The 22382-nt window shown below is 57.1% G+C and overlaps 1 protein-coding gene and 1 pseudogene across 2 annotated transcripts; both read right to left on the bottom strand.

Moving 5' to 3' along the window:
• Positions 1–11286: 11286 nt before the first annotated feature.
• On the bottom strand, positions 11287–14814 carry RTP5 (receptor transporter protein 5 (putative)). Of its 2 annotated transcripts, XM_010988494.3 has the most exons (3): positions 14626–14683; positions 13054–13835; positions 11287–12896 (listed from the first exon to the last, which is right to left on the bottom strand). In XM_010988494.3, exons 2-3 carry the CDS (start codon positions 13059–13061, stop codon positions 11546–11548), a joined length of 1359 nt encoding a protein of 452 aa, XP_010986796.1. In that variant the 5' UTR covers positions 13062–13835; positions 14626–14683; the 3' UTR covers positions 11287–11545. The 2 variants fall into 2 exon arrangements, with proteins under 2 accessions (XP_010986796.1, XP_010986794.1); XM_010988492.3 differs by lacking the exon at positions 13054–13835 and having other exon boundaries at positions 14626–14814.
• A 3106-nt stretch (positions 14815–17920) lies between these two features.
• LOC105096207 (arginine-fifty homeobox-like) lies at positions 17921–18583 on the bottom strand (annotated as a pseudogene).
• Between the last annotated feature and the right edge of the window lie 3799 nt (positions 18584–22382).

Genomic DNA, 22382 nt, shown 5'->3' with positions numbered 1-22382 from the left:
CCATGTGACATCCCAGGAGAGGCAGAGCAAGTCTGTGGTGACAGGTGGGACCCCGGTCCCCTCTAGGCCAGGGATCAGCTCCAGAGCAGCTCAGGGGCCGTGTGGGGTGCAGAGGCTCTGGATCTTGTTTTGGGTGGAGGTTACGTGACACGCGACTCTCACAGCACATTCAGCCGAGCTCTTGGATCCACACGCTCATTGTAGTAAGTTACATCCCAAGAGGAAAGGTTTAAAAAATCAAATAGCATGGTGCACACCCACTCCTTGCCTGCTTGCCAGGGAGGAGGTGGAGGGGGCCACCTCCAGTCTAAAGGGGACACACTGCCCTACAGAGAGAGGCCCGCTGCATCCCCAGGGAGGGTGTGCGCTGAGCCCCAAAGGGGGCGGGGCCTTCTCCCACCAGGGTTCTGGGGGTCCCCGGTCTCACCCACTATCCACCATGGTCCACTGTCCCTCTCCTGCCAGTTGGACACTGACCCTGGCACACACGAGCCCAGGATAGCTTAGTGATCTTGGGTTCCTCTGCTCAGGCTGGAGAAGGGGACAGGGTCCTCCCGGCTTCACACATAGTCTTTAAGTGACGGTTCCCCATACTCTGCTACTTGTCCCTCTCTGGCCATCACTGTCCCCACATCAGCCACCACCCACTCCGTCCCTACCTTGCCCACTCAGCCACCTGCCAGCACTCACTCCCCAGACCCCAGCCCATCGTGAGAGGCTACAGAGTCACCTGGTCCTGGGATGGAAACACCCACTAGGGGTGTGTCCTCATGGCCAGCCGTTCTGGGAGCCTGGGTGGGGGGACCCGAGGAGCAGACAGGGAGCCACACCAGGGCCAGTGCAGGCCACTTGTCAGGGAACCGGGAGACGTGAAGTCAGCAGGACTGGGCAGGGGAGGAGTGGGGCCGTGGTCAATCCCCGAGGGGCCCTGCAGATGTGTCCAGGTGAGTGAGGGTCCAAGAGGCAAAATCCAGCCCAGGCGACAGTCTGGGAAGGATGCCAAGGGAGGGACAGCCCTGCACTGGCCCCACCCCAGGGACAGCCCTTGATGGGAGCTGGGGTGCAGCCCAGTGGTCACTGCATCCCCACTCTGTGCTGGAGCAGAAGGCAGACATGAGCACAATGAATTTTCACCCAGGGAGAATGATAAATGGGCTTTTCAGCCTGGGATGGCAGGGACTTCCTGCAGAACTCAGTGTTTTGTGAGACGCCCACTGCTCAGGCCACCTGATCTGTACCATGGTCAACAGAGCAACACTCACAGCCCGCCCCGGCTTGGATACCACATCTGAATCCTCAGAACCTGTGAGCATGTAGCCCTCTCAGCAAAGCGATTTCTCACGTCTCATTAAGGTGAGGCCTTGGGGTGTCAGTGTCCCAGTGTCATCACAAGAGTCCCTGTAAGAGGGAGGCAGCTCACTATCTTAGAGAGACGTCTGCACCCTCCGTGTTCATTGCAGCACAATTTACAGTAACGGACAAAGGAAACCACGCTACGTGCTAGGGAGAGGCGCAAGGTTTGCTGAGGTCATGCTGCAGGAGGGAGACGGACTTAATCCAAGGGGCGAGGGCGTTGGAGGCTTGGCTGTCACACCCAGAGGAAGGGTGGCCACACAGAACTGTGAGAAACGGCCCACTGAATTTTCTTCCGTCTGCGCACGAGAATAACTGCCTATGTTTATGGGTTTTCTGAAACGTGCTTCTAATTCTATTGCCTGGATGATGAGCTGTGCCGGGGAGTGTGGGACAAACGGCCTCGCTTTCCACAGATGCGCCTGTGGCCAGCGTCCTCCAGGGAAGGGGCGTCCAGGGGTCAGGATCCCTGCACCGCCTCCTCCTGCCCCACGGTCCTCAGCGTCCGGACCTGGGGAGACAGGCCTGGCCCCCTTCTCCATGAGCAACCCCACCCCCACACTAGCTGCAGGAAAAAGACAGGGGAGCCCAGCGGCAGAGGAAGGGGACTTGTCCCACTAGGGAAGAGGGGGCCAGCAAGAAACAAGAAACAAGAAAATGACAAAGAGCAAGGCCTCAGTCTAGCATGAGGAGGGCGTCCAGGGCTCGCACGGGAACCAGAGACGAGGGCAGCAGATCGCAGAGGAAAGTGGCCCAAAGAGACCGTGGCTTTGCAGCGAGGTAGTGTGGTGCCCGGGTGGTCCCGCAGCCCCTGCCCCATCTGCCTCCTCCCCCAGCTCTCCTGGTGTGTCTCCTGCAAAACGTGTGCGCCCTGAACTCCTCCCCAGCACCTGCTTCCCAGAGAACCAGCCTGAGACGCTCAGTTCCTTACAGTAAGAGCTGCCCTGTGCTAGAGCCCACGGTGTATGCGGAAGTTACACACAAACCACAGCGGTGCAGGGACAGGCATTCAGGAAACTACACCACTGATGGGCAAACAGACTGTGATAGTTAAGGGTGCCTCCCGTAACCTCTGGAATAACTACCAAAAAGTGGTAGAGAGAAGCAGAGCCAAAAGGGAAAAACAGGGATTTTTTAAAAACTGAAGAAAGTTTAATTAACCCAAACAAGGCAGGAATGGAGAAAAAGAGGAAGAGAGAACAGGACAAATAAAACACAAGCACCAAGGTAAGACGGTTAGGACACAGCAAGACGGTGAGCTCACAGCAACAGCACAGATGCTCCCGTGTGGCGCAAAAAGGAAAGCACTCCAGACACCCAGACCCCACTGTACTTAGAACATGAGACACAGAGCGGCTAAGTGCTCGAAGGGAGACGAAGACGTTCTGTGCACACCCACGCATCAGAGAGCCATGGGGAGAGTCCTCCCGGAGCAGGGACGCCACCAGAGGGAGGGCAGCCCACATGATGAGGACAGTGTGTCCTAAACGCTGGCGAATTTAGTAACAGAGCTCAAGACACACAAAGCAAAATCAGAACTCAGGTGAAGACAAGGCCACAGTCGTGGACACAGAGCTCGCCGCCCTCCTGTGACTGAGAACAGGTGGACGAATCAGTCAGCCATGGGAGCCCTGCAAGCACGACCAGCCCGCAGGACACACCAACAGTCACAGGACGGTCTGCCCCACAACCGCAGAAAACATGGACCGTCCAAGTGCACAGGGACATTTACCCAGACTGAGACGTTTCCCAGAAGGGGCACAAAGGCGACCAAGCCGTGGGAGCCCATGTTCCCCGTCACGAGACAGCCAGGGGATGCAGATTAAAGCCACTCTGACACGCCGCTAACCATTACCCGCAGGTCCCGGCGCAGTGCCCAGGCCCAGCGCCCACCGACGGGCAGAAGTCGGGCTGGGGAGAGAAGCCTTCCCCTCTGATACAGAGTCACCGCTCTGTGTTTACTTAACAGCTGTTTCCAACACAGCCCAATAAAGAAAGGAAAACAGCTTCCCCTGGTTAAGCAGCGATCGTGTTTTGGCCGGACCAGTCTTCTTACAAAACCTAATTAAAAGTTAGCAGAAATAAAGAGCCTCTCGGGTCAGCACCCAGGAAGTTCTGGTGGCCGGTGTGTTTCCCAGGGGGCAGGGAGGGAGGACTGGGGTCCAGTGACAGGGACAGGGAACAGGAAAACAGGACGACTACCCTGGAGTCAAGGGCCGGAGGTGGGGAGATGTTCTGGCCATTCCGACCTAAGGCCCAAAGTCACTGCCCAGACTACCCCCCAGACCCCCCAGACTCTCTCGGGAGCCCAGAGGTGCCCCCACCAGCCAGACATCCCTGGACCTGGCCTCTCAGCCGCCCTCATGTGCCCAGAGGCTGAGAACCACGTGTCCAGGGTGGGGCAGCCTAAAGAGGACAGAGACGTGGACGGTGGCCCTGCCTCCTACCCTGGGACACCAGTGGGGTGCCGTACCCCTCGAGCACACAGGGTGGCTTCCCACGAGGATCGGCTGCTGCACCAGGTCTGCATCCCCTTCTAGCCCGCCTGCCAGGGACACGTGCAACGTGGGCCGAGGTCACCCCCTGGCGGCCCCAAGTCGGCTCTGCTGTGCCGGGGCCTTTCTCTCCCTGAGTCCACCCTCAAGGAGCGCCCTGAGGGCGTCATCGTCCAGACCCTTCTGGAGCTCCGTCAAGGCCACTCCCCGATGGGCTCACACGCCCCTGAGGGACCCGTCATCCATCTGCACCGGAGGCCGGGTCACCGAGCAGGGCTACGGCCAGCGTTGCTGTGGCCATGGTCAAGGTGGCTGGGGTGGGACAAGTGCTGAGGGTGGGATGGCAGCTGGCAGGGATGCCCAATCCAGCCCCATGTGTGAGACCCTGGAGTAGAGGAGGGACGGCATTCCTGTGACAGGTGACAGCAGGCAGGGCAGAAAGAAAACGGTCCCCTCTGCCACCTGTGCCATCCCAGTGGTTCTCCAGTTCCAGCCTCCCGGCCCCTGGCCAGTCTGCCTCCAGGGCAAAAAGATTCAGCTGTGGCCTCAGGGGTGTTGACTTCCTGACCACCTAGACTCCGGGTTGGGACAGCGGCAGAGCCTGTCTGCCTGGGCACCCAACAGACCCTGCTACGGGTCATGGTCAGGGCTCCAGCCCAGGAACGTGAAGTAGGTCACTTCCCGGGCGGCCCGACTCCATTCCTCCCGCTGGGGGCCTGACGGAGCCAAAAGTCCCCAGCAGAGTCAATCCCAGGTCCCCGTGTGCAGGGCAGCACCCGCCCCCTACACACCCAGGAAGGAAATGAGCCCTACACGTTGTAGCCACCACATCCATGGCCGTCCCCAGTGTCCCCACCAGTCACATGTGTGGCTGTCCCCAGTGTCACCACCAGTCACACACAGGGCCATCCCCAGTGCTCCCACCAGATACAAGCGTGGCCGTCCCAGTCTCCCCACCAGTCACACACATAGTCCCCAGTGTCCCCACCAGTCACACACAGAGCCATCCTCAGTGCTCCCACCAGATACATGCGTGGCCGTCCCCAGTGTTCCCACCAGATACATGCGTGGCTGTCCCCAGTGTCCCCACCAGTCACACACAGAGCCATCCTCAGTGCTCCCTCCAGGTACATGCGTGGCTGTCCCCAATGTCCCCACCAGTCATACACAGGGCCATCCTCAGTGCTCCCACCAGATACGTGCGTGGCCGTCCCCAGTGTCCCCACCAGTCACACACATAGCCCCCAGTGTCCCCACCAGTCACATGCATAGCCATCCTCGGTGTCCCCACCCAGGCACGCCCCACCCAGGGCTAACACTCCACAGAGTCCCCAGAGGGCTTCTCGGGGGGAGGCCTCCCCCGTGCACGCCCCCACACCCTGAGGCTGCACACAGGAAGCAGTGGAAGGAGCCGGGTCATCACCCCGATTCCCTCCATCTGCTTCCCCGTTTTCCTCCTTCTCTACCACTAGCATGTGTCACTTTCATGATTCTCTTGGGTTTAAAGGAAACAGGACATACCCTTCTGTGCTGTCCCTGCAGCCGGGCAGCCACACTGTCACCGGGAAAGTCAGAATCCCAGGCCCACCGCAGGGCAGTGCGAGTGGGCCTCCATTGTCTGTTGAATGAATGTGTCCCGAGCTACAGGCAGACCTGCTTCATTGTGCTTCACAAATGCTGGACTTTTTACAGAGGGAAGGTCCGTGGCGACCCGGTGTCAAGCAAGTCTGTTGGCATCATCTTTCCAACAGCATTTGCTCACTTCGTGTCTGGGTTGTATTTTGATAATTCTCAATGCTTCAAACTTTTTCATTCTTATTTTATGTGTTACAGTGATCTGTGATCAGCGAGCTTCGATGTTATAATTGTCTTGGGGCATCACAAACCATGTAAGACGGCGAAATTAGTCCATAAATGTTGTGTGTCTTCTGACTGCTCCCTTGACACACCTCCCTAGACCCTAAGACACAACAATATTGAAATTAGGTCAATTAATAACCCTACAATGAGCTCCAAGTGTTCAAGTGAAAGGAAGAATCACACATCTCTCAGTTTAAATCAAAAGCTAGAAACGATTAAGCTTAGTGAGGAAGGCATATTGAAAGCTGAGACAGGTTGAAAGCCGGGCCTCCTTCACCAAACATATCGTTAGCCATGCTGTGACTGCAAAGGGAAAGTCCTTGAAGGAAAGTAAAAGGGCTGCTCCAGTGAACACACGCATCACAAGGAGAAACAGCCTCATTGCTGATCTGGAGAAAGTCTGAGTGTCTGAGAGATCAGACCACACACAACATTCTCTGAGCCAAAGTCTCACCCAGAGCCAGGCCCCAACTCTCCTCAATTCTGTGAAGGCTGAGACAGTGAGGAGGCTGCAAAAGGAGAGTCTGAAGGCAGCAAAGGTTGTTGATTCATGAGGCTAAAGGAGAGAAGCTTCTCTAGGACACTAAAGTGCAGGGGAAGCAGCCCGTGTAGATGGAGAAGCTGCGGTGAGTTCTTCAGAGGCCCACATGTTGTTCATGAAGAGGCCAGACTGAACAACAGGTTTCCAGTGTCGACGAAACAGCCTTCCACTGGAAGAGGATTTCATCTAGGACTTTTGCAGCTGGACAGGAGACGTCTCCACCTGGCTGCAAACTTCGAAGGCCACCTCTCTTGTTAGGGGCTAATGCAGCCAGTGACTTTTAGTTGAAGCCAGCGCTCAGTGACCATTCAGAAAGTCCTAGGGCCTTCAAGAATGAGGCTAAATCCACTCTGCCTGAGCTCTGTAAGTGGCATCACAAAACCCGGATGACCGCCTCTGTTTACAGCATGGTTTAAGTCCAGGGCAAGCTCCAGCTCCCCTGCCCTGTGTGTGGTGTCCCTGAAGCCCACCCTGGAAGCAGGCACCTTGACAGTCAGGTGAGCCCCCTCCCTCCAGCTTGAGGACAGGAGAGGATTGTGTCCCCTGCTTGAGTCCCTGCGGCCACTCCCAAGGGGGTAAGAAATTAAGAAGCTGACAACCAAGACTACTCTATCCAGCAAGGCTCTCATTCAGATTTCATGGAGAAGTCAAAAGCTTCACAGATAAACAACAGCTAAAAGCATTAAGCACCACCAAACCAGCTTTACAGCAAATGTTAAAGGAACTTCTCTAGTCACCAACCATAAGCAAAGAGAACAAAAAGAAGAAAGTGTGGGGAAGACTTATAAAAGATTACTTTGGCAGTTTGGGGTGTCTTATGGTTCCTTACAAATTTCGGAATTATTTGTTCTAGTTCTGTGAAAACTGCCATACTTTGACAGGGGTTGCATTGGATCTGTAGATTGCTTTGGGTAGTACGGCCGTTTTGATAATGTTGACTCTTCCAATCCAAGAGCACGAGAAATCTTTCTATTTCTTTGTATCATCTTCAATTTCTTTCATCAATGCTTTACAGTTTTAAGAGTATAGGTACCCTCCAAGGTATTTTGTTCTTTTTGATGCAATTGAAATGTTTATACCAGTTATAAAATTCTGGGTTTTGAAGTGGGGGAAAAAAGTGAACAAAGGGCTGAAAATGGCAAAATATCCTTCTGTCTTATGAGTGAGTTGTGTTCCATTACATATACAAGCTGCACCTTCTTTATCCATTCATCTATTGATGTGCACTTACTATGCTTCCATATCTTGGCAATTATAAATAATGCTGCTGTTAATAGCAGGGTGTATGTATCTTTTGAATTAATTCTTATTTTGTGGTTGGCTTTATTCCTTTGATAACTATGTAAGTTTAAAAAGCTAAATCTCTAAATGTTCTTCGAAACAATGAACAGTACATATGTGTAAATTTTAAAAATACGTGCAGTATATTCTGTATATGTATTTACATGCAATCCATTGTGTATGTGCAGTCAAATTGTAACAGTTCTACCTGATAAAACTGAAAAAAAAAAAAGCAGAGAAAGAAAAAAAGAAATTAGGAAGCTGTTAATACTGAGTCCTCCAACTTGGGTTGAACTGAGAGTAGTTACATTTAAAACATGTCTTCCTTGAGTCCTCTTTGGGACTTTTCAGACAAAAGTAGCCATTGTGCCATGATACTGATTTAATTAGGCCCAGCCTGGTCATTCAGGCTCCACCAGGGGCTCAGGGGCTCAGGGGTCGGCTGCCCTGGACTGGGGTCCCAGGCTCACCTTCGAGGCTTTGACCAGTGTGTCCATAGGCCTGAAGTCTCCCAGGACTAGAAGGTGGACCCAGACTCAAACAGCCCAGGTGCCTGGATGAGGTTGGGGGTGGATCAAGAGCGCATATTGCATTAGCTCTCACCTTATTATTGAATCTTAATTCTAAATGAACAAATTATTAGACAATTAAATTAAAGTTAATTATTCATGAAGACTAATGCTAGTGATGCCGAAGGCGAGTGTAGTTTGCTGGACTTTAAGGAAGCCGTCCACAGCAGCGGCGCCCAGATCGCAGGACTGCGCTTCCAGGCCGAGGCCACACGAGGGCGCCGCAGCACAATGAGGGCGGCTGGGCCGGAGCTGGAGGAGGGACCGGGAGCTGGGGGCGGGGACTGGGGGCTGGAGGAGGGGGCCGGGGCGCCCTAGAACGAGGCTGCAGGAGGGTCAGAGGGATGAGGCGAGGGTGGGAGTAGGGGAGGGGATCCACTGGACTGGGGTGGAAGGGGGGCGAGGAGGTCTGCGGGTAGTAGGACCAGGCAATCCCCCACCTTCTCCCCACGGCCGTCTCCCCCGGGGGTCCCCAGGTGGGAGCGGACTGGCGTCAACCCCGCCCAATGAGAGGAGACCCCTGGCTGGAGAACCCCCACTCCGTCGCTCCAGATATCAACCTTCCGAAGGCGGTTCTGGTGGGGCAGGGTCCCTGCGCAGCGGGAGGGTAGCTGTGATTACTGCCCCTGGGAGAGGGGGTGCTCCAGGGCGGGGGCGGGGAAGAGCGGCGCCCACGGCGGCCGGAGGGTCTGAGCCGCCCAGTGGCGGGTCCCACCCCGGGACCCCGCGGCCTCGGTCAGAAGTCCCGCCGGGCAGTGCAGCCGCGTGGGCACTGCGGCCGCGTGGGCCTGATCCCGGGACCGCACGGCCTGCAGGGGTGGGAGGTGGGTCGGGAAGGGGAGTGGAGAGGGGGCTGTGAGCCTGCTGAGGTCCCCGGGACACGGAGGGGCTCAGAGGGACTGCAGTGGTGCCCTCTCCCTTCCCCATGCCAATTCAAGGTGGCGCCCTTCCCCCATTCCCTGATTCCAGGGCCTGGGCACTGCCCACACTTCAGGCTTCCCGCTGGCTTTTACCAAATCGGGGTCCTCCTGTGTGCTCCCACCTACGGAGACACTGCTCCTCGCAGGTTCCTAGGGTGGGTGGTCCTGCAGACCCAGAGGGGCGGTGTGGGTCAGACCCTCTCCCAGTGCTCAGGGGCCCAGCGCCCATTGGGGGCCTGGAAGGCAGTGGGAGGGGCGGAGGTGAGGTCAAGGTGTTCTGTGCCCGCCAGGGCCTGGGGAGGCACAGAACCCTCCTGTGAGTCCAGGCCAAGAGGCCCCGGGACCACCCACCCCACAGCCTAGCCAGGTGGTGTTGGGAGAGGGGCAGATCACTGTCTAGGGTGGCCCAGCTGACCTCCAGGGGATCCCCAGAGGCCAGGAGCTGGTGCAGGTGGCTCAGAGAAGATTCCCAAGACCTACCTGAGGACCAAGAATGACTCTGCCCCTCTGAGCCGGCTGAGGTCAGGCTCCTGGATTGAACACCTGTTTGGTGTCCGCAGGAACAGTGACCAGACCGAAACTCTCCGCTATTGCAGCATCCAGTCTAAACTATCCAGGCAAAGCCTTCATCTGAGAAATGATTCTCCGGCTTATCTAGATGTTGGAAACAGTGAAGAAGTATTTCTGGGGCATGGGTGGGGGCTGGGAAGGAGATACTCACCCCGTCAGGGGTTACACGGTAACACAGCCAGGGACAGAGGTGATGCCCAAAGGGGCCCGGCAGCCCCCACAAGGCCACTCCAGGGAAGGTCGGAGCAGCCCCCACAAGGCCACTCCAGGGAAGGTCGGAGCAGCCCCCACAAGGCCACTCCAGGGAAGGTCGGAGGGCGCCGGCCCCGTGCAGGGGAACCTCCCACGTGTGACCAGGTGCGGCAGAGGGCGCCTGCCTGGTCCACACAGTGGCCACATGCAGGAACTGGAACTGTGCTCTAACTCAGAAACTCCCGACCCACCATGGACACCACCCAGGTCTTTTACACTACAGTGTAGCCCGAGAAACCAAGGTAGGAGAGTCAGCCCTGCTCTCAGATACAGGCCTCAGCCAGTGTAGACAGAACACTGAGAGTGGGAGAGTGGATTCTGTCCAAAGGGTGACAGTCTCACCCAGGGTGGAGGGTACCTGGTGGGTCTGGCGTGGGTCTTCCTGGCCCCATGGTGTCCAGGGAGGGCTCCCGCCTCATGTCTCGGGGCAGGTCTGGCTTTCCCCATGGGATGGAACATTCCGGGGTTCTGGTGTCATGTGGGGTGAGGTCCCCGTGACCAGGCAGGCTGGGACGTGTGGTCCTGGTGCTGCCCCTTGAAGCCCTCCTCCTCCGTGTCGCAGGCAGCAGCGTCTGTGCAGGAACCACCCCCAACCACCACCCGCCGGCTTCCACACTCACCTCGAGGTCAGGCCTGAGGGAAGAATCTTCCAGAGACACCCTGGCCAAGCTAGACAGAGGGCCCTGCCAGAAGGACTCCATGCACTCCCCCTCCCCATAGGCACGCCTTCCCAAACCACCTGTCCGACCCCGGGTGACCCAAGTCTCAGGCCCCGGGTCTCTGGGGCCAGCTCAGCCTGGAGAGGAGGGACAGGGTGGCTGAACCCAGCAGGCCCACTGTCATGCCCCCAGCTGCCTGGGACCCATGAGGCCCAACACCCCTGCCCTTTAGAAATAGACACCGTGGCCTTTCAGGTGGAAGTCCAGGGTGTGGCTGTTGAGTGACAGGAGGGTTTTCTGACTTCTAGCACGGATGGCATTTCTTAAACCACAGCAGCGCCGTGCTTGAGTATGTGTTCCAGGGCGCTGTGAGCAAAGTCTGGTAAAGTGCTGGTGGCCTCCTGCCCCTCCCACGGCCCCCTGCCTCCTTTCTGCGTGGAAAGTGTCTCCTCAGCTCCTGGGGGTTCCACAAAGTTGGATGTGGAGTTGGGAGGGCTGGGGGAAGGAGAGGCTTACCAACCAGACCTCAAGGGTCTTTCATCTTTTCCCAGAGTGGGTGGGCTCACAGCAAACCCCCAGGGGCCACATGGCAGTGGTGTTGGTCCCCACCTGACAGCCTCTGCTGGAAAGGCAGCGGGAGGCCTGGGTGTCCTGTCCAGGAATCCAAAAGCCATCGGGGGGAGAAGCTCCTGCCGGGACCAGGAACCCTGGGATCGGCACTTGTGCTGACCTCACCCTCCCACCTCCCACTGTCTTAAGGCCTGAGAGTGCTGCGCGGTAGCTGCTTGTTGACTTTATTTTATTGATTGGAGCATGATACTCATACAGAAAAGTTTCTGGAACACACATGGTCAGCGTGGGGCATGATCCCAGCATGAGCGTCATTAAACCACTACTCACAGCAAGAGAAGAACACGCAGCACAGAACACAGAACATGGAAGCAGGGGCGCGAGGAGGGGGCGGCTGGGGGGCGGCCAGGGCGGCAACGGGGAGGTGGCTTTGCTCTGCTGCTGCCTGGGCAGCCCTGTGGAGGGGGGTCACGCTTCACCCCCGCGGGGAGCTGTCAGGGCTGACGGTGTACAGGTACAGTATCCAGAGGACGCAGGCGGCCACGGAGACCCAGACCCAGACCTCCTCATAGGGGTCGAAGCGGGGCACACAGCAGCCTTCAACGCAGCAGAAGTCCTCCTCCCGGGGGCACCTGCCCAGCACAGACCTGCGCTGCCTCCGCTTCTGGTCACAGCCACTTTGAGGGCCACCGGCCGCGGGGCCGGAGCCCTTGTGCCGGATGACGCCAAGGACTGAGTAGGGGATGGTGATGGAGCCACTGCTCGTTGCAAGGGAGCCGCGGGCACTGGTCCCTGAAAGGGGGCCACGGCCGCCATCCTCCCCTTTGCCTTTGGTGCTGCAGGCAGAGGAAGGCCCACCTTTGCTCTGGTTGGCAAAGATGAAGGGGAAGGTGAGGGAGCCATCAAGGATGGCGGGGTCGTCCTCCTCCTCGATGAGGTCGGCCAAGGCTGAGGGGAAGGTGAGGGAGCCCTCTCCGTGGTTCGTGAGGCCGACGACATAGGGCAGGAGTTGCGGGCTGTCCCCATCAGGGGCGAGGCTCTGGCCGTGCCCCAGAGACCACTCAGGGTCCTCATCCTCATCCTCGTCGGGGATGGGCATGCAGCCCCGGCCTTTGTAGATGAAGTTTGTGGTCTCCAGGGGCTTGATGCTGCTGAGGAGGGGGCCTTTGCCGTGGAAGATGGGGGCTCTGAGGTTCACCAGAAGGCTTCTGCCCTTGGGTGTGGTCTTGGAACTGGCCGGCAGGTAGAGGGAGCCCCTGCCAATGGTGGCCTGCCCAGAGTGTTCAGCCGTGGGCCCCTTGTCCTTGCGCACAAGGGAGAAGGGGACGGTGACAACGTCCTCGTCTTCGTGGAAGAAGGTGCTGTCCTCCAAGAGGTGGGCGGTGATGGAACGGGGCGAGTAGCCCCTGGAGCGCTCGACTGCGAGGTGGCTGTTGAGGGGGGCGGGGCTGGCCGTGCTGCCCTTGCCCGCGCTGGGGCTCTTGACCTCAGGCCCCCAGGCAGGGTCTGGGGGCTTCTGGAAGAAGCAGACCCCCAGGTCGCAGGCCTCGCAGCGCTCCCCGAAACAGATCTCGGGGCACTGGTCGGCGCCGGGGCCCTCCGCGTAGCACTTCTGCACGATGAACTGCACCAGCTTGTTGAGGAAGAGCCGCACGTTCAGGAGGCTCGCCTGGCAGGTGTCTCCGCCTGGTGGGCACACCCTGCACTGCTGGCCCCAGAGGCGCATCTTCACCAGCCCCAGCCGGCTGTCCTCGTCCCACCACAGGTGGAAGAGGATGTGCACGTGGGCGGAGGACCAGCCCCACTGGCAGCGGCCACACTGGAGCCTGGGGGGAGAGGCGAGAGGGCGGGGGTGAGCGAGGGCGGGGGCCCCTGTGCCTGTACCCCACGCCCTCCCCCAGGCTGGCCCCATCTGCTAAGGGACAGAATGCAGGTGCACACCACTTGCTGCAACCCATAACCCAAAAAGCCCAGAGCAGACACCTTTTCATCAGTTGGCACCGAAACCCGTCAGGGCACAGCCTGGCCTGGTGTGCACGAGCCTGTGTGCTTGCTGACAAGTCTGCTGCTCATCTGTTGCTTGGTGACCCGAGGAAACGTCATCAGGACAGTGAGGGGAGGAAGAGCAAAGCGCCTGTGATGCCAGCCGGTGGGGGGGGGCGGACCGGGGAAAGAAACTGGGGACCCCGTCCCATGGGCCGAAGGTGATGGGGAGACCGTGGCAGATGGAGAAGCATGGGGAGAGCCGTGCGGGGCTGGGGTCCCAGGATGACGGGCCTGCGGCTTGCTCGCCGTCTGAGAGCAGGTGAGCCAGCACCACTCCGGAGCCACGCAGTGGACCCCTCCCCCAGGTTCTCAGGCTAGAGATGAGTGACCATCTGTGGCACACACGTGTGTGAGGGAGCCCCAAGTGTGAGGGTCCACAAGCGTTCCCTGGGAAAGCTCTCCAGCACCGTCCAGTGGAACGTCCCCTGATGCTGGGATTGCTCGACGTCTGTGCCGCCAGCCTGCAGCCTCCAGCTGCTAGTGACCAGGGAGCACCTGGACACCCACAGAGCCTTAGGAACTGAACTTCCTACTTTGTTTGACTTCATTAATGAGCATGTCGAAGACTGCCCGTGGCCAGTGGCTGCACGTGGAGAGGTAGGTCTGCACCACGTGACCGTGACCATCCCACCAGCTGGTATTTCCATGTTCGAGGAAACGGAAAACCAACCAGTGCTCAAGGTCCCAGTCCAGCCAGTTCAGAGCAGCTCTTCAGGGCGCTGTGGGAACAGCAGAGTTTGACTGAAGGTGCTTCTCAGATGCACTGAGGGCGGCTACTTCCTAACACCCAAGAGAGCCAGCACCTCAGTGCACACCTGGACACCCTGGGGGTCCGTGTAAGAGGGCAGCTGCCTGAGAGGTCCACACGGTGACCAGTCTGTGAGGCCCCCTCTCCCCCCGCGCCCCATCCCAGCTGGCCCCTGGGGGACCCCTGCAGGTCTGGCCCATCCCTGCAGCACTGACACCATCTGTCGTCACGATGAGGAAGAGTGAGTCTGACATGATGACCTCTGGTCCCTGGGATTCCTCACTCGGCCCCTACTTGGCCGCAGCCCAGGCCAGGACAGCCTCCTTCCTCTTAGGTCCGTGCCCCCTCCACCCATCCCCTCAGGCCCTGTCCAGTGCAGGGCCAAGCAGTGACCACCGGCACCTGCCCACCCGGCTCCCACCATCAGTGCTGCCATGGAAACGAGGAGATGCTGCAGTGAACAAGCATAGTCCTCCCCGCGGTGGCGGCCGTGACCCCGCCAGCCTCCACCTTGGCGGGGCCCGGATTGGGCTGGAGGTGGCCAGCACAGCCAGGCAGAAAGGCACTGGACAGACTTTGCTCCCCCAACACCCCCACTACCCAGAAGGGAGAAGGAGCACTGGCCCACCCGCCCACCTGTTGGGGCCAGGGCCAGCAGATGCATGCCCCTCCTCCCTCTCCCAAGGGGAGGCCACACCCAGCCAGGGCCCTTCCTTCCCAGGACCCCACCCTGCAGGCAGGAGAGCCCTGGTCAGCCGCACCTCGAAAGCCCCCTCAGTCGGTACTGGAAACCGCGGCTGTCCACATGCCCAGAGGCCAGGTTCTCCTCGGGGACCAGCTCCCAGGTGTCCTGGGGCTTCCTCTTGGCCATCAGCTGGGCCAGGGTGCTGGCCCACACGTCCACCCCGTCCATGCTGGTGCCGTGCTCCGCAGTGCAGTCTGACGGCTGCACCAGCCGGGATCTCAGCAGGCTCCCACCGCATCCCAAACCGGCCAATCGCCGCCTTGACAACGTCCAGTCTCCACGGCAACCGGGTTTGTCTCAGAGAAATGAGAAACAGGCCTGTCTTCCTGATCCTTCTGAACATTTTTTATTACGCAAGCAGGCAGTTTTTATTTTAGGAAAAAATTAAAAACAAACAGATACATATAAAGAACAAAATACGACATGATAAAAATTGTCCACAGTCGTCAACGTGGTGCTGACACTCACAGGCTTTTCTGCTAATATGTACTATGAATTTTCATAATTACGTTTCACTAATGAGAAACCATATTAAACACATTGTCTCGTAGTTTCTTTCACCCAGAGCTCAGCATGGATGGTGACCCCCATCCTTGTAAATATCTGATTTTTTTCCAGTCTGCAGCTGTGGTATCGCCTGTGTGCCTTGCCCCTAACCCTGAGCAGCGCGGTGCTAATCCTGTGCCATCACAGACAAAGCTGGGAGGAACTTCAACATGTCTCACTGCAGGTTTTCCCATGGTTTTTACTTTTTCAAACTTTTTTATTGGCTCGTAATGTACAGCATTTACATGTACAACATGCCTAAACCAAAATGCACAGCTTCCCAAATTACTGTGAGGTCTTAGCTCCGCACCTGAAGGAAGCCGTTCCCCACCCCAAGCTGTCTGTGCCCCACCACAGCCCCCTCACCGCAGCACTGTCCTCCCCGCAGAGGCGGCCGACAGGGACCCCTGGGACCACTGAGCTCCACCACCTGAAACCAGCCGTTTTGTGGCTTTGGGCCTTCCACAGAAGGGACCCTCCTTCCGCGTCCTCTCACTGTCTTCCTCACGTGGGCTTCACCACGTGGCCCCAGGACTCAGCTGGGGGTGACGGGGAAAGATGAGGAAAGAACCGAGGAGAGTGGGCGGGGCTCAGGATACAGACATCCACAGGAGCCACCTTCCGGTGACCATCAGGACAGGTCGCGTGGAGCCCCAGGGCCAGAGGTGGTGCCCAACACCCCCATCCACTGGGCAGCACGGCTCTGAGACAGTGCCCCAGAACTGGCCGGCTCGCATGCCCAGGAAGTAGGTTTCTCCTCATGTGCCCCAGGCCATGAAACGCCAGCTTGTGTGGCAGGACGAAAAGACTCTGACCAAATGAAACGAGGACATCTGCTGAGGGAAGCCGGCAGGGACAGCTGCCCAGTGGCTAGCAAGTGCCCAGTGCCCATGGCCTAAATGGCCCCGCAGGCAGTGGGCAAGGTAGGTCTCCCCAGGCCATCTGGCAGCCTCTTGGGAGAAAGCAAGCCTAACCCGGAACACCCCTCCTGGAATGAGGGTCATGGACTCTGTGCGTCTGGGCGGCGGGGCCCCCCCAGTCCCCTGGGCAGATGGCTGTGGACCAGCCGCCCCACTGGCCCACACAGACGGGCTGCCTGCTCTGTGTTCCCCTGCTGACTGAGGGCCACAGCACCTGCTGGACAGCCATCTCTGGTTCTAGAAGCACTGCTCCTGCCCCTGCTGGCAACAGACTTCAGGGTCTTTCCTGCAGCCCATTCATGCCCCGAGTCACTAGAAATCCCAACGTGCAAACTTAGCGTAACCATCGTCTACAGTGAATTGCCCTCTCAGAAGGACGGAGCAAACTCTCTGCCCGTGGCCTGTCTTACCTCCCTGTGGACTCCACACAGACACCGCCAGCATCCTCCCCGGATCCTCTTGTCCCCATGACTGCCTTGCTAAACTGCAGGCCGAACAGCTTCTTCTCATCTTCTCCCCGTTCCCTGGTTCTCTCCTCGTCTGTGTCCAGCCTACAGGGATCCTGTCAGTCTTACTGTCTCCGCTTCCCTTTGTCTCTTTTCAACTGTGTGACATCTTTCTGCCTTGCTGCTCAGCATGACAATGGGATACGACAGGAAATTATTGGGATGTGCTTTGGGGAAGAGTCCATAGAAGTGGGACCAGGTAACTGAGAAAAGTCCTACTCTTGCCATTCCACTTTTGCCTTCTCTGTTCACCAGTGCAGAGGTGATGGCTGGCACTCCCACAGCCACTTTAGACCACGAGGCAACTTTGCGGTTGGAAGCCTCGTGCTGAGGAAGCAGCAAGGCGAGACCCTGGACCCTTGATGGGTTGGAATCACCGTGCCACTTCAAGTTCTCCTCCCTCTGGATTTCTTTCTTTTTTTTTTTTTTTTAAGCAAACAAATAAACAAACAAACTTTATTCAAGGTTTAAAGTTTTCTGTACAGAGATCTTAATTTTCTTAGTTAATTCCTAGATACTTTATATTTTTCATGATAAGTACTTATTTTATCATGTGTTTCTTTATTATCGGTTTTGAAAAATGCTATTAATTTTGTGGGTTATTCATGTAGCTGGAAAATGTGCTTATCGGTGATTCTAAAAGTGTGACTGCTGGTTTTGTTGGTTTTCCTTGTCGACCATCTCATCTTCAAAGGTCTGCTTCGCCTCTTCCTCTGCTAGCTCTTACAGTCCTCGCTACATGTGCACTCACACTGCAGTGAAACTGATAGTGATGGTGATTTTCCCTTAAATCTTGACTGAAAATACCCTTTAGAAAATCCCAGACCTAAAGACTGAAAATCAAATATGAGTTTATAACCTGCTCCCATTAAAAGTGCATGAACCCCAAGGCTGCTGGCCTTCTTTCAGAAAGTCAAAGACAGTTTTGGGAAGAGGGAATTTTGGTGGCTTGTCGGCTGTCCAAGGGACTAGAAAGACCTTTTCCAGGGAGAGTTGTGGGGCTGGTTGTGTAGTACTGAGCTATACTTGGAGAAAACTCTACTTTTTACAACATTTCCGTGGAAATCAAAGTGACACTAAGCCAGGTACTCGGTTTAAGAAGCAGACAAAGGGAAGGGGCATGTACAAGATGCAAGCTGGTTTTTCTATACTATCTGACATTCATTAGTGCTTTGATCAGAGAGATCCAAAGTCCACCATACCACTGGAGGGGTTCTGGAATTCTAGGCTCTCTCGTAGGCTGTAGGCTGCAAAGCTCCAGCTTGTCAGACTGAACCACGTTTGCCCAGGAGATAACCTACAGCTGGACCAGCAAAGATGCTAAGAGAGGAATTCTATTCTAACAGGGCCTTTCTGGTGAGTGATACTGATGCTCAGAGTGGAAAGAAGAGCTGGCTATCTCTTCTTCATCAGGAAAACTACATTTCTGTGATTTGGGCTATGTCATAGGCGTCAGAGTACAAAGCAGGGACGGAGGCCACTAGCCTCTCCAACTGAGGGTCTTGGATTTGGACATCACTTGTAGGAACCTTAGTGAGGATAGAGTCCCCTGCCCAACTGAAAGAGCCTAAGGGCTGAAGTGAGAGGGAGCTACAGAAATCTGAAACTGTGGGGGGAAACGAGGGTTTGCTTATGCTGTTGGCACATTCTTGGCTGGAAGGATCTGGTCTGATGGCTTCAGTGATTTCTGTTGCTGCTGCTTCTTGTTTGAACTGCCAGTCCCTGAACCCCGTCTTTACTGTTGTGCTCAGTAGGTTAAGTTTTAAAGCAGGTTTTCTCTGAAGATGTTTTTCTCTGGAGACATGTTGCAGTTAAACAGGGCCTCCAACTCATTGCATTGTGTTTGGGTGAATGAGGTGCATTCTTGATGCTTCTTCCACTTCTTAGGAACAGCTGGTATCTGTGAATCATCCTAGGAGTTCATGCTGGAATCATCCACATAGATAAAAGGATCTAGCTGGGGGTTCTCTTGGGCCATTTTGTTCATCAGGGGTACGGACATCTGTCTGAAGCAAGGTCCTAGCGCAACACCCCACTGTGTGCAAGAGACAGCAGGCAGGACATGGCAGTAGTCTTCACTACTGGATTTTTTGTTCAAGAGTGAAACAAGCCTGTAGCTGCCACTGTTATCTTAGGGTACCATTTTCTGGGAAGCTGTTGGTTATCACCCAGCCGATCGCAGCAATTCTAAGGCCTTGAATTTTCTGGTCAGTCCAGGGCCGTGTGTGGGGGCCCATGTGTGGGGGCCTATGTGGTCCTGTCATGTGCCCTTGCAAGGTGCTGAGGGGACATGGCTGCCCTAGTCCAAGGAGCCCCCACAGAGCTCTCCCTCTCCCAGCTCTACTCCGGGCGCAGGAGCCCCAGCTGTGCCCACCCCACGCTGGGTGTGGGAACCCACACTCTGCCCAGGCTGGACCACAGCCCTGTCGGCCAGGCCCACCGCGCAGGGCCCTCTGCTCCAGGGACTGCTACCTGGTCTCTGACTTTACAGGAGCGCCTGGAAGTTATGACTCACTGCCGTCATCCAAAAACAGTCTCTGGTGGCAATGCTGACCCTTACGACATGCGAGGAGCCAGTCACCCCTGCTTCTTCACTAGGGAACGTCCTCCAGTCTATCCCGGAAGACCCTCTAAAGGGCAGTGCAGACCTCACGGAAGTCAGCCTCCATCCATCTGCCCATCTAACTGCTCCCCAAACCCGTGAACCAAGTCCCCTGCAAAAGCCACCTACAAGGTCAGTGAACACATCAGTCAGCCATTAAATGTCCCCTGTTCTTCCCCAGCGAGACGCTGGGTAAGGAGAAGGCACACACGGCTCCATGATTCCCGGAATGTGCGTGTGTCCTGGAGCTGTGGGTCCCCTGTGTGAACGTCCAGCCTGGAGGTGGGGCTGGGAGGGGCCCTCCCTCAGAGCAGGGGCATGGATGCTGGTGCCTCCAAGGACAGGCTCTAGTAACTCCTTCTGTCTGGGTTCCTCCCTCCGCCCACTGCCCTCAGCTCCAGGACCAGCCTCCCTGAGGCACTGATGACTCAGGACAGGGCGGGATGGGGTTGGAGAATGTGCGTCAGGGCCAGGTCATCACAATCGCCCCTCCCAGAGGACCCCCTCCTCTGGCTCTGCTCACTCACACTCACCCCCTGACTCTCCACCCTCGGAGCCCAGCTTTGGGGAGGGGGGGAGCCCCCACTGCCAGGAGTGAGCCACGCCCACTGTCTCCTGCAGAGCGGGTGCCCCTCCCAGCCTAGCTGCTTCTCCCAAGCTCCTCCCTGTGACGCTGGGCCAGGAACCCCCAGCTTTGGGCTGGGAGGCAGGACGGCACAGCGGGGGAGTGGCAGGGTCCAGCACGAGGCCGGCCAGCTGACTGGACAGCTTTGCTGCATCAACAGGACCCCACCTTGAGTGTCTGCGCAGGAGAGAGGTTGAGACAGAAGGACAGACAGACAATTAGAGAGCATATGCTGTGCTCACTCCTGCCCCAAAAACCTCGGCAGAAGGGGTGCAGCTCCAGGAACTTGGGGCGCCTCCCCAGACCTCGGCCCTGTGGCCCCTGGGGGTACTGATCCCCGGCATGCAGTCCAGGGGTGTGTCCAGGGGCTGCAGGCAGGCTAGGGAAGGGAGGAGGGTGGTCCTGGCCAGTAGCTGGGGCTGTGCCTCTGTCCAGCCGGGTCTCTTCCTAAAGGCTGTCCCCATTGTCCCTAGCTCCTCTCTCCAGCGTCCCGCCCAGCTGCAGCCAAGCGAGGGAGCACCTCCCCCAGCCCCAGAAGGGGAAAGACAGGGACCAGGGCCGGGGCAGCAGGTGGGGCACCTTCTGGGGGAGCCAGCAGGTGTGCATGGGAGCAGAAGGAGGGGACTTGCCCCTCCACAGGCGAGCATGGCTCTCCCAGAGGGCAAGGGCTCCTGCATGTCTAACCGGGTCAGTCTGGCTCCACCACCCACTGGGGCCCATCTCAGCTGTCTAGGTGACTGGCCAGCAAGAAGCCTGAATGGTGTCCAGTGGGAGAGGTCAGGGACATGTTCACACACACACACACACACACATACACACAGCCCTACACGCATACGAGCGCGTAAGCCCATATGAACACATATACACACATACACAGACTCACAAACATGACACACAGATGAACACATATACACACACACAGTCATAAATACACAACACACACTGACACATATACACACGTAACCTTACACACACAAACACACCACACACACGTATACACATAAAACACACAGATACCTACACACACATGAACATACACCCAAAAATTCACACCATACACATCCCTGCACGTGAACACAGTAGGCACACACACACACATTTGGAAATTTGAGATAAAAATTCACACTGAAACCACCAACAGCATTCTAGAAAGTTGGGAAATGGGGAGTGAGCATCTCCTGGACCCAGTACCCCAGCAAGCAAGCAACCCGACTCTCCTAGTTCTTACGCATAATAAATAAGGAAAATATTTCATTCACGTTGTTTAATGTGATCCTTAATTTGGACAGATAATTTAGGCGCTCTTTTTTAACTTCTGGGAAATGCTTCAAAAACAGGATAGAGCAGAAAGTTTTTATTTGCAAACACTATTAACCATTTCCTGTTCCAACCTCAGAATAGCTGTGACTCTGCCGCTGCCTCCTGTGCTCTGGGCCACCGTTTCCACCCCCTCCCCACCTGGGTCAGAGGTCACCAGCACCCCCTCAGAAGCAGTTTGGGGTGATGATCCCTCTGCTTCCTGTGTTTCTCCCTAGAATGAAAACTTCCCTCTGACTCTGACTTGGACTCTGCCTTGGGAGAGCGTGGGGGGGGGGGGCGGGGTCCCCTCCCCCCTGCCCCCCAACACCATGCTGTGTGCTGTCAGCTCAGGCCACACCTGGGAAACTCTAGACCCCTCTTCTCAAACCAGGCGGCTGGGAGGCCCCAAGAACCAGACCTGCTCCAGGAAGGCTTCGGGACCACCTTGCTGAGAACCCTCTGGGCCTATTTGCTTCCTTCACTGGCTGGTCCCTGCTCTTTGTCCAGTCATTCCGGCAGGGAGCAGATGTCCGGGGGGGGGGGGTGGCCAGTTCACCAGGTGGAAACAGTGCCCGCAAATACAGACACCACGGCACCTGGCAGGTCCCCGGGACAAAAGCTGGGTCCACCCTGACCTGTCCACTGGTTCCTCAGGCAGGGCCACCCAAACCCGAATCCATGCAGGGGGACCTCAACAGACAGCAGCCAGACTGTCACCAGCACAGAGCCCAGGGAGACACACACATGTGCATGACTGTTGGCGGGGTCGCAGCATGAGAGCCTGCCCGCAGGCCAGCGGTTGTCCACTTTGGTACTTTGTGGGGCCAGATCACGGGTCGCAGGGAGAGCATGGGAGGGAGCTGGGCTGGGTCCAGGAGGTCCCGGGTGACACAGAGTGCAGGACACAGGGCCCCGCAGGGCTGCATTGTGCGGTACGAAGCACACCCTAGATGAGTGAACGACACAGGACCTCTAGCCTCAATGGGTGGGTCATCCCCGTGTCAGCGGCCTGATGGTGATACCGTTGGTGGTTGTGCGAAGCCTCATCGCTGAAAGAAGCTGGGCCGTATGTGCAGGGCGGGATCTGTTACTCATACCTGCCAGCACATCTGAGGTCACATCAGTGACAGCACTCGTGCCCTTCCTTACCGGAGACTCCACTGAGCTGGGAGGCCTGTGTTGTCTCTGCCGGCCCCAGCCCAGGGCCTGTTATATCAGAGGGTCAGATGCGGGGATGGGGGACAGGCAGCCCTGGCTGTGACTCCGACTGGAACC

The sequence above is a fragment of the Camelus dromedarius genome, chromosome 4 (genome assembly GCF_036321535.1).
Source record: "Camelus dromedarius isolate mCamDro1 chromosome 4, mCamDro1.pat, whole genome shotgun sequence".
Taxonomy (NCBI): Eukaryota; Metazoa; Chordata; class Mammalia; order Artiodactyla; family Camelidae; genus Camelus; species Camelus dromedarius.
Note: the sequence above shows the minus strand (reverse complement) of the source record. Positions and strands in the feature narration are given on the sequence as shown.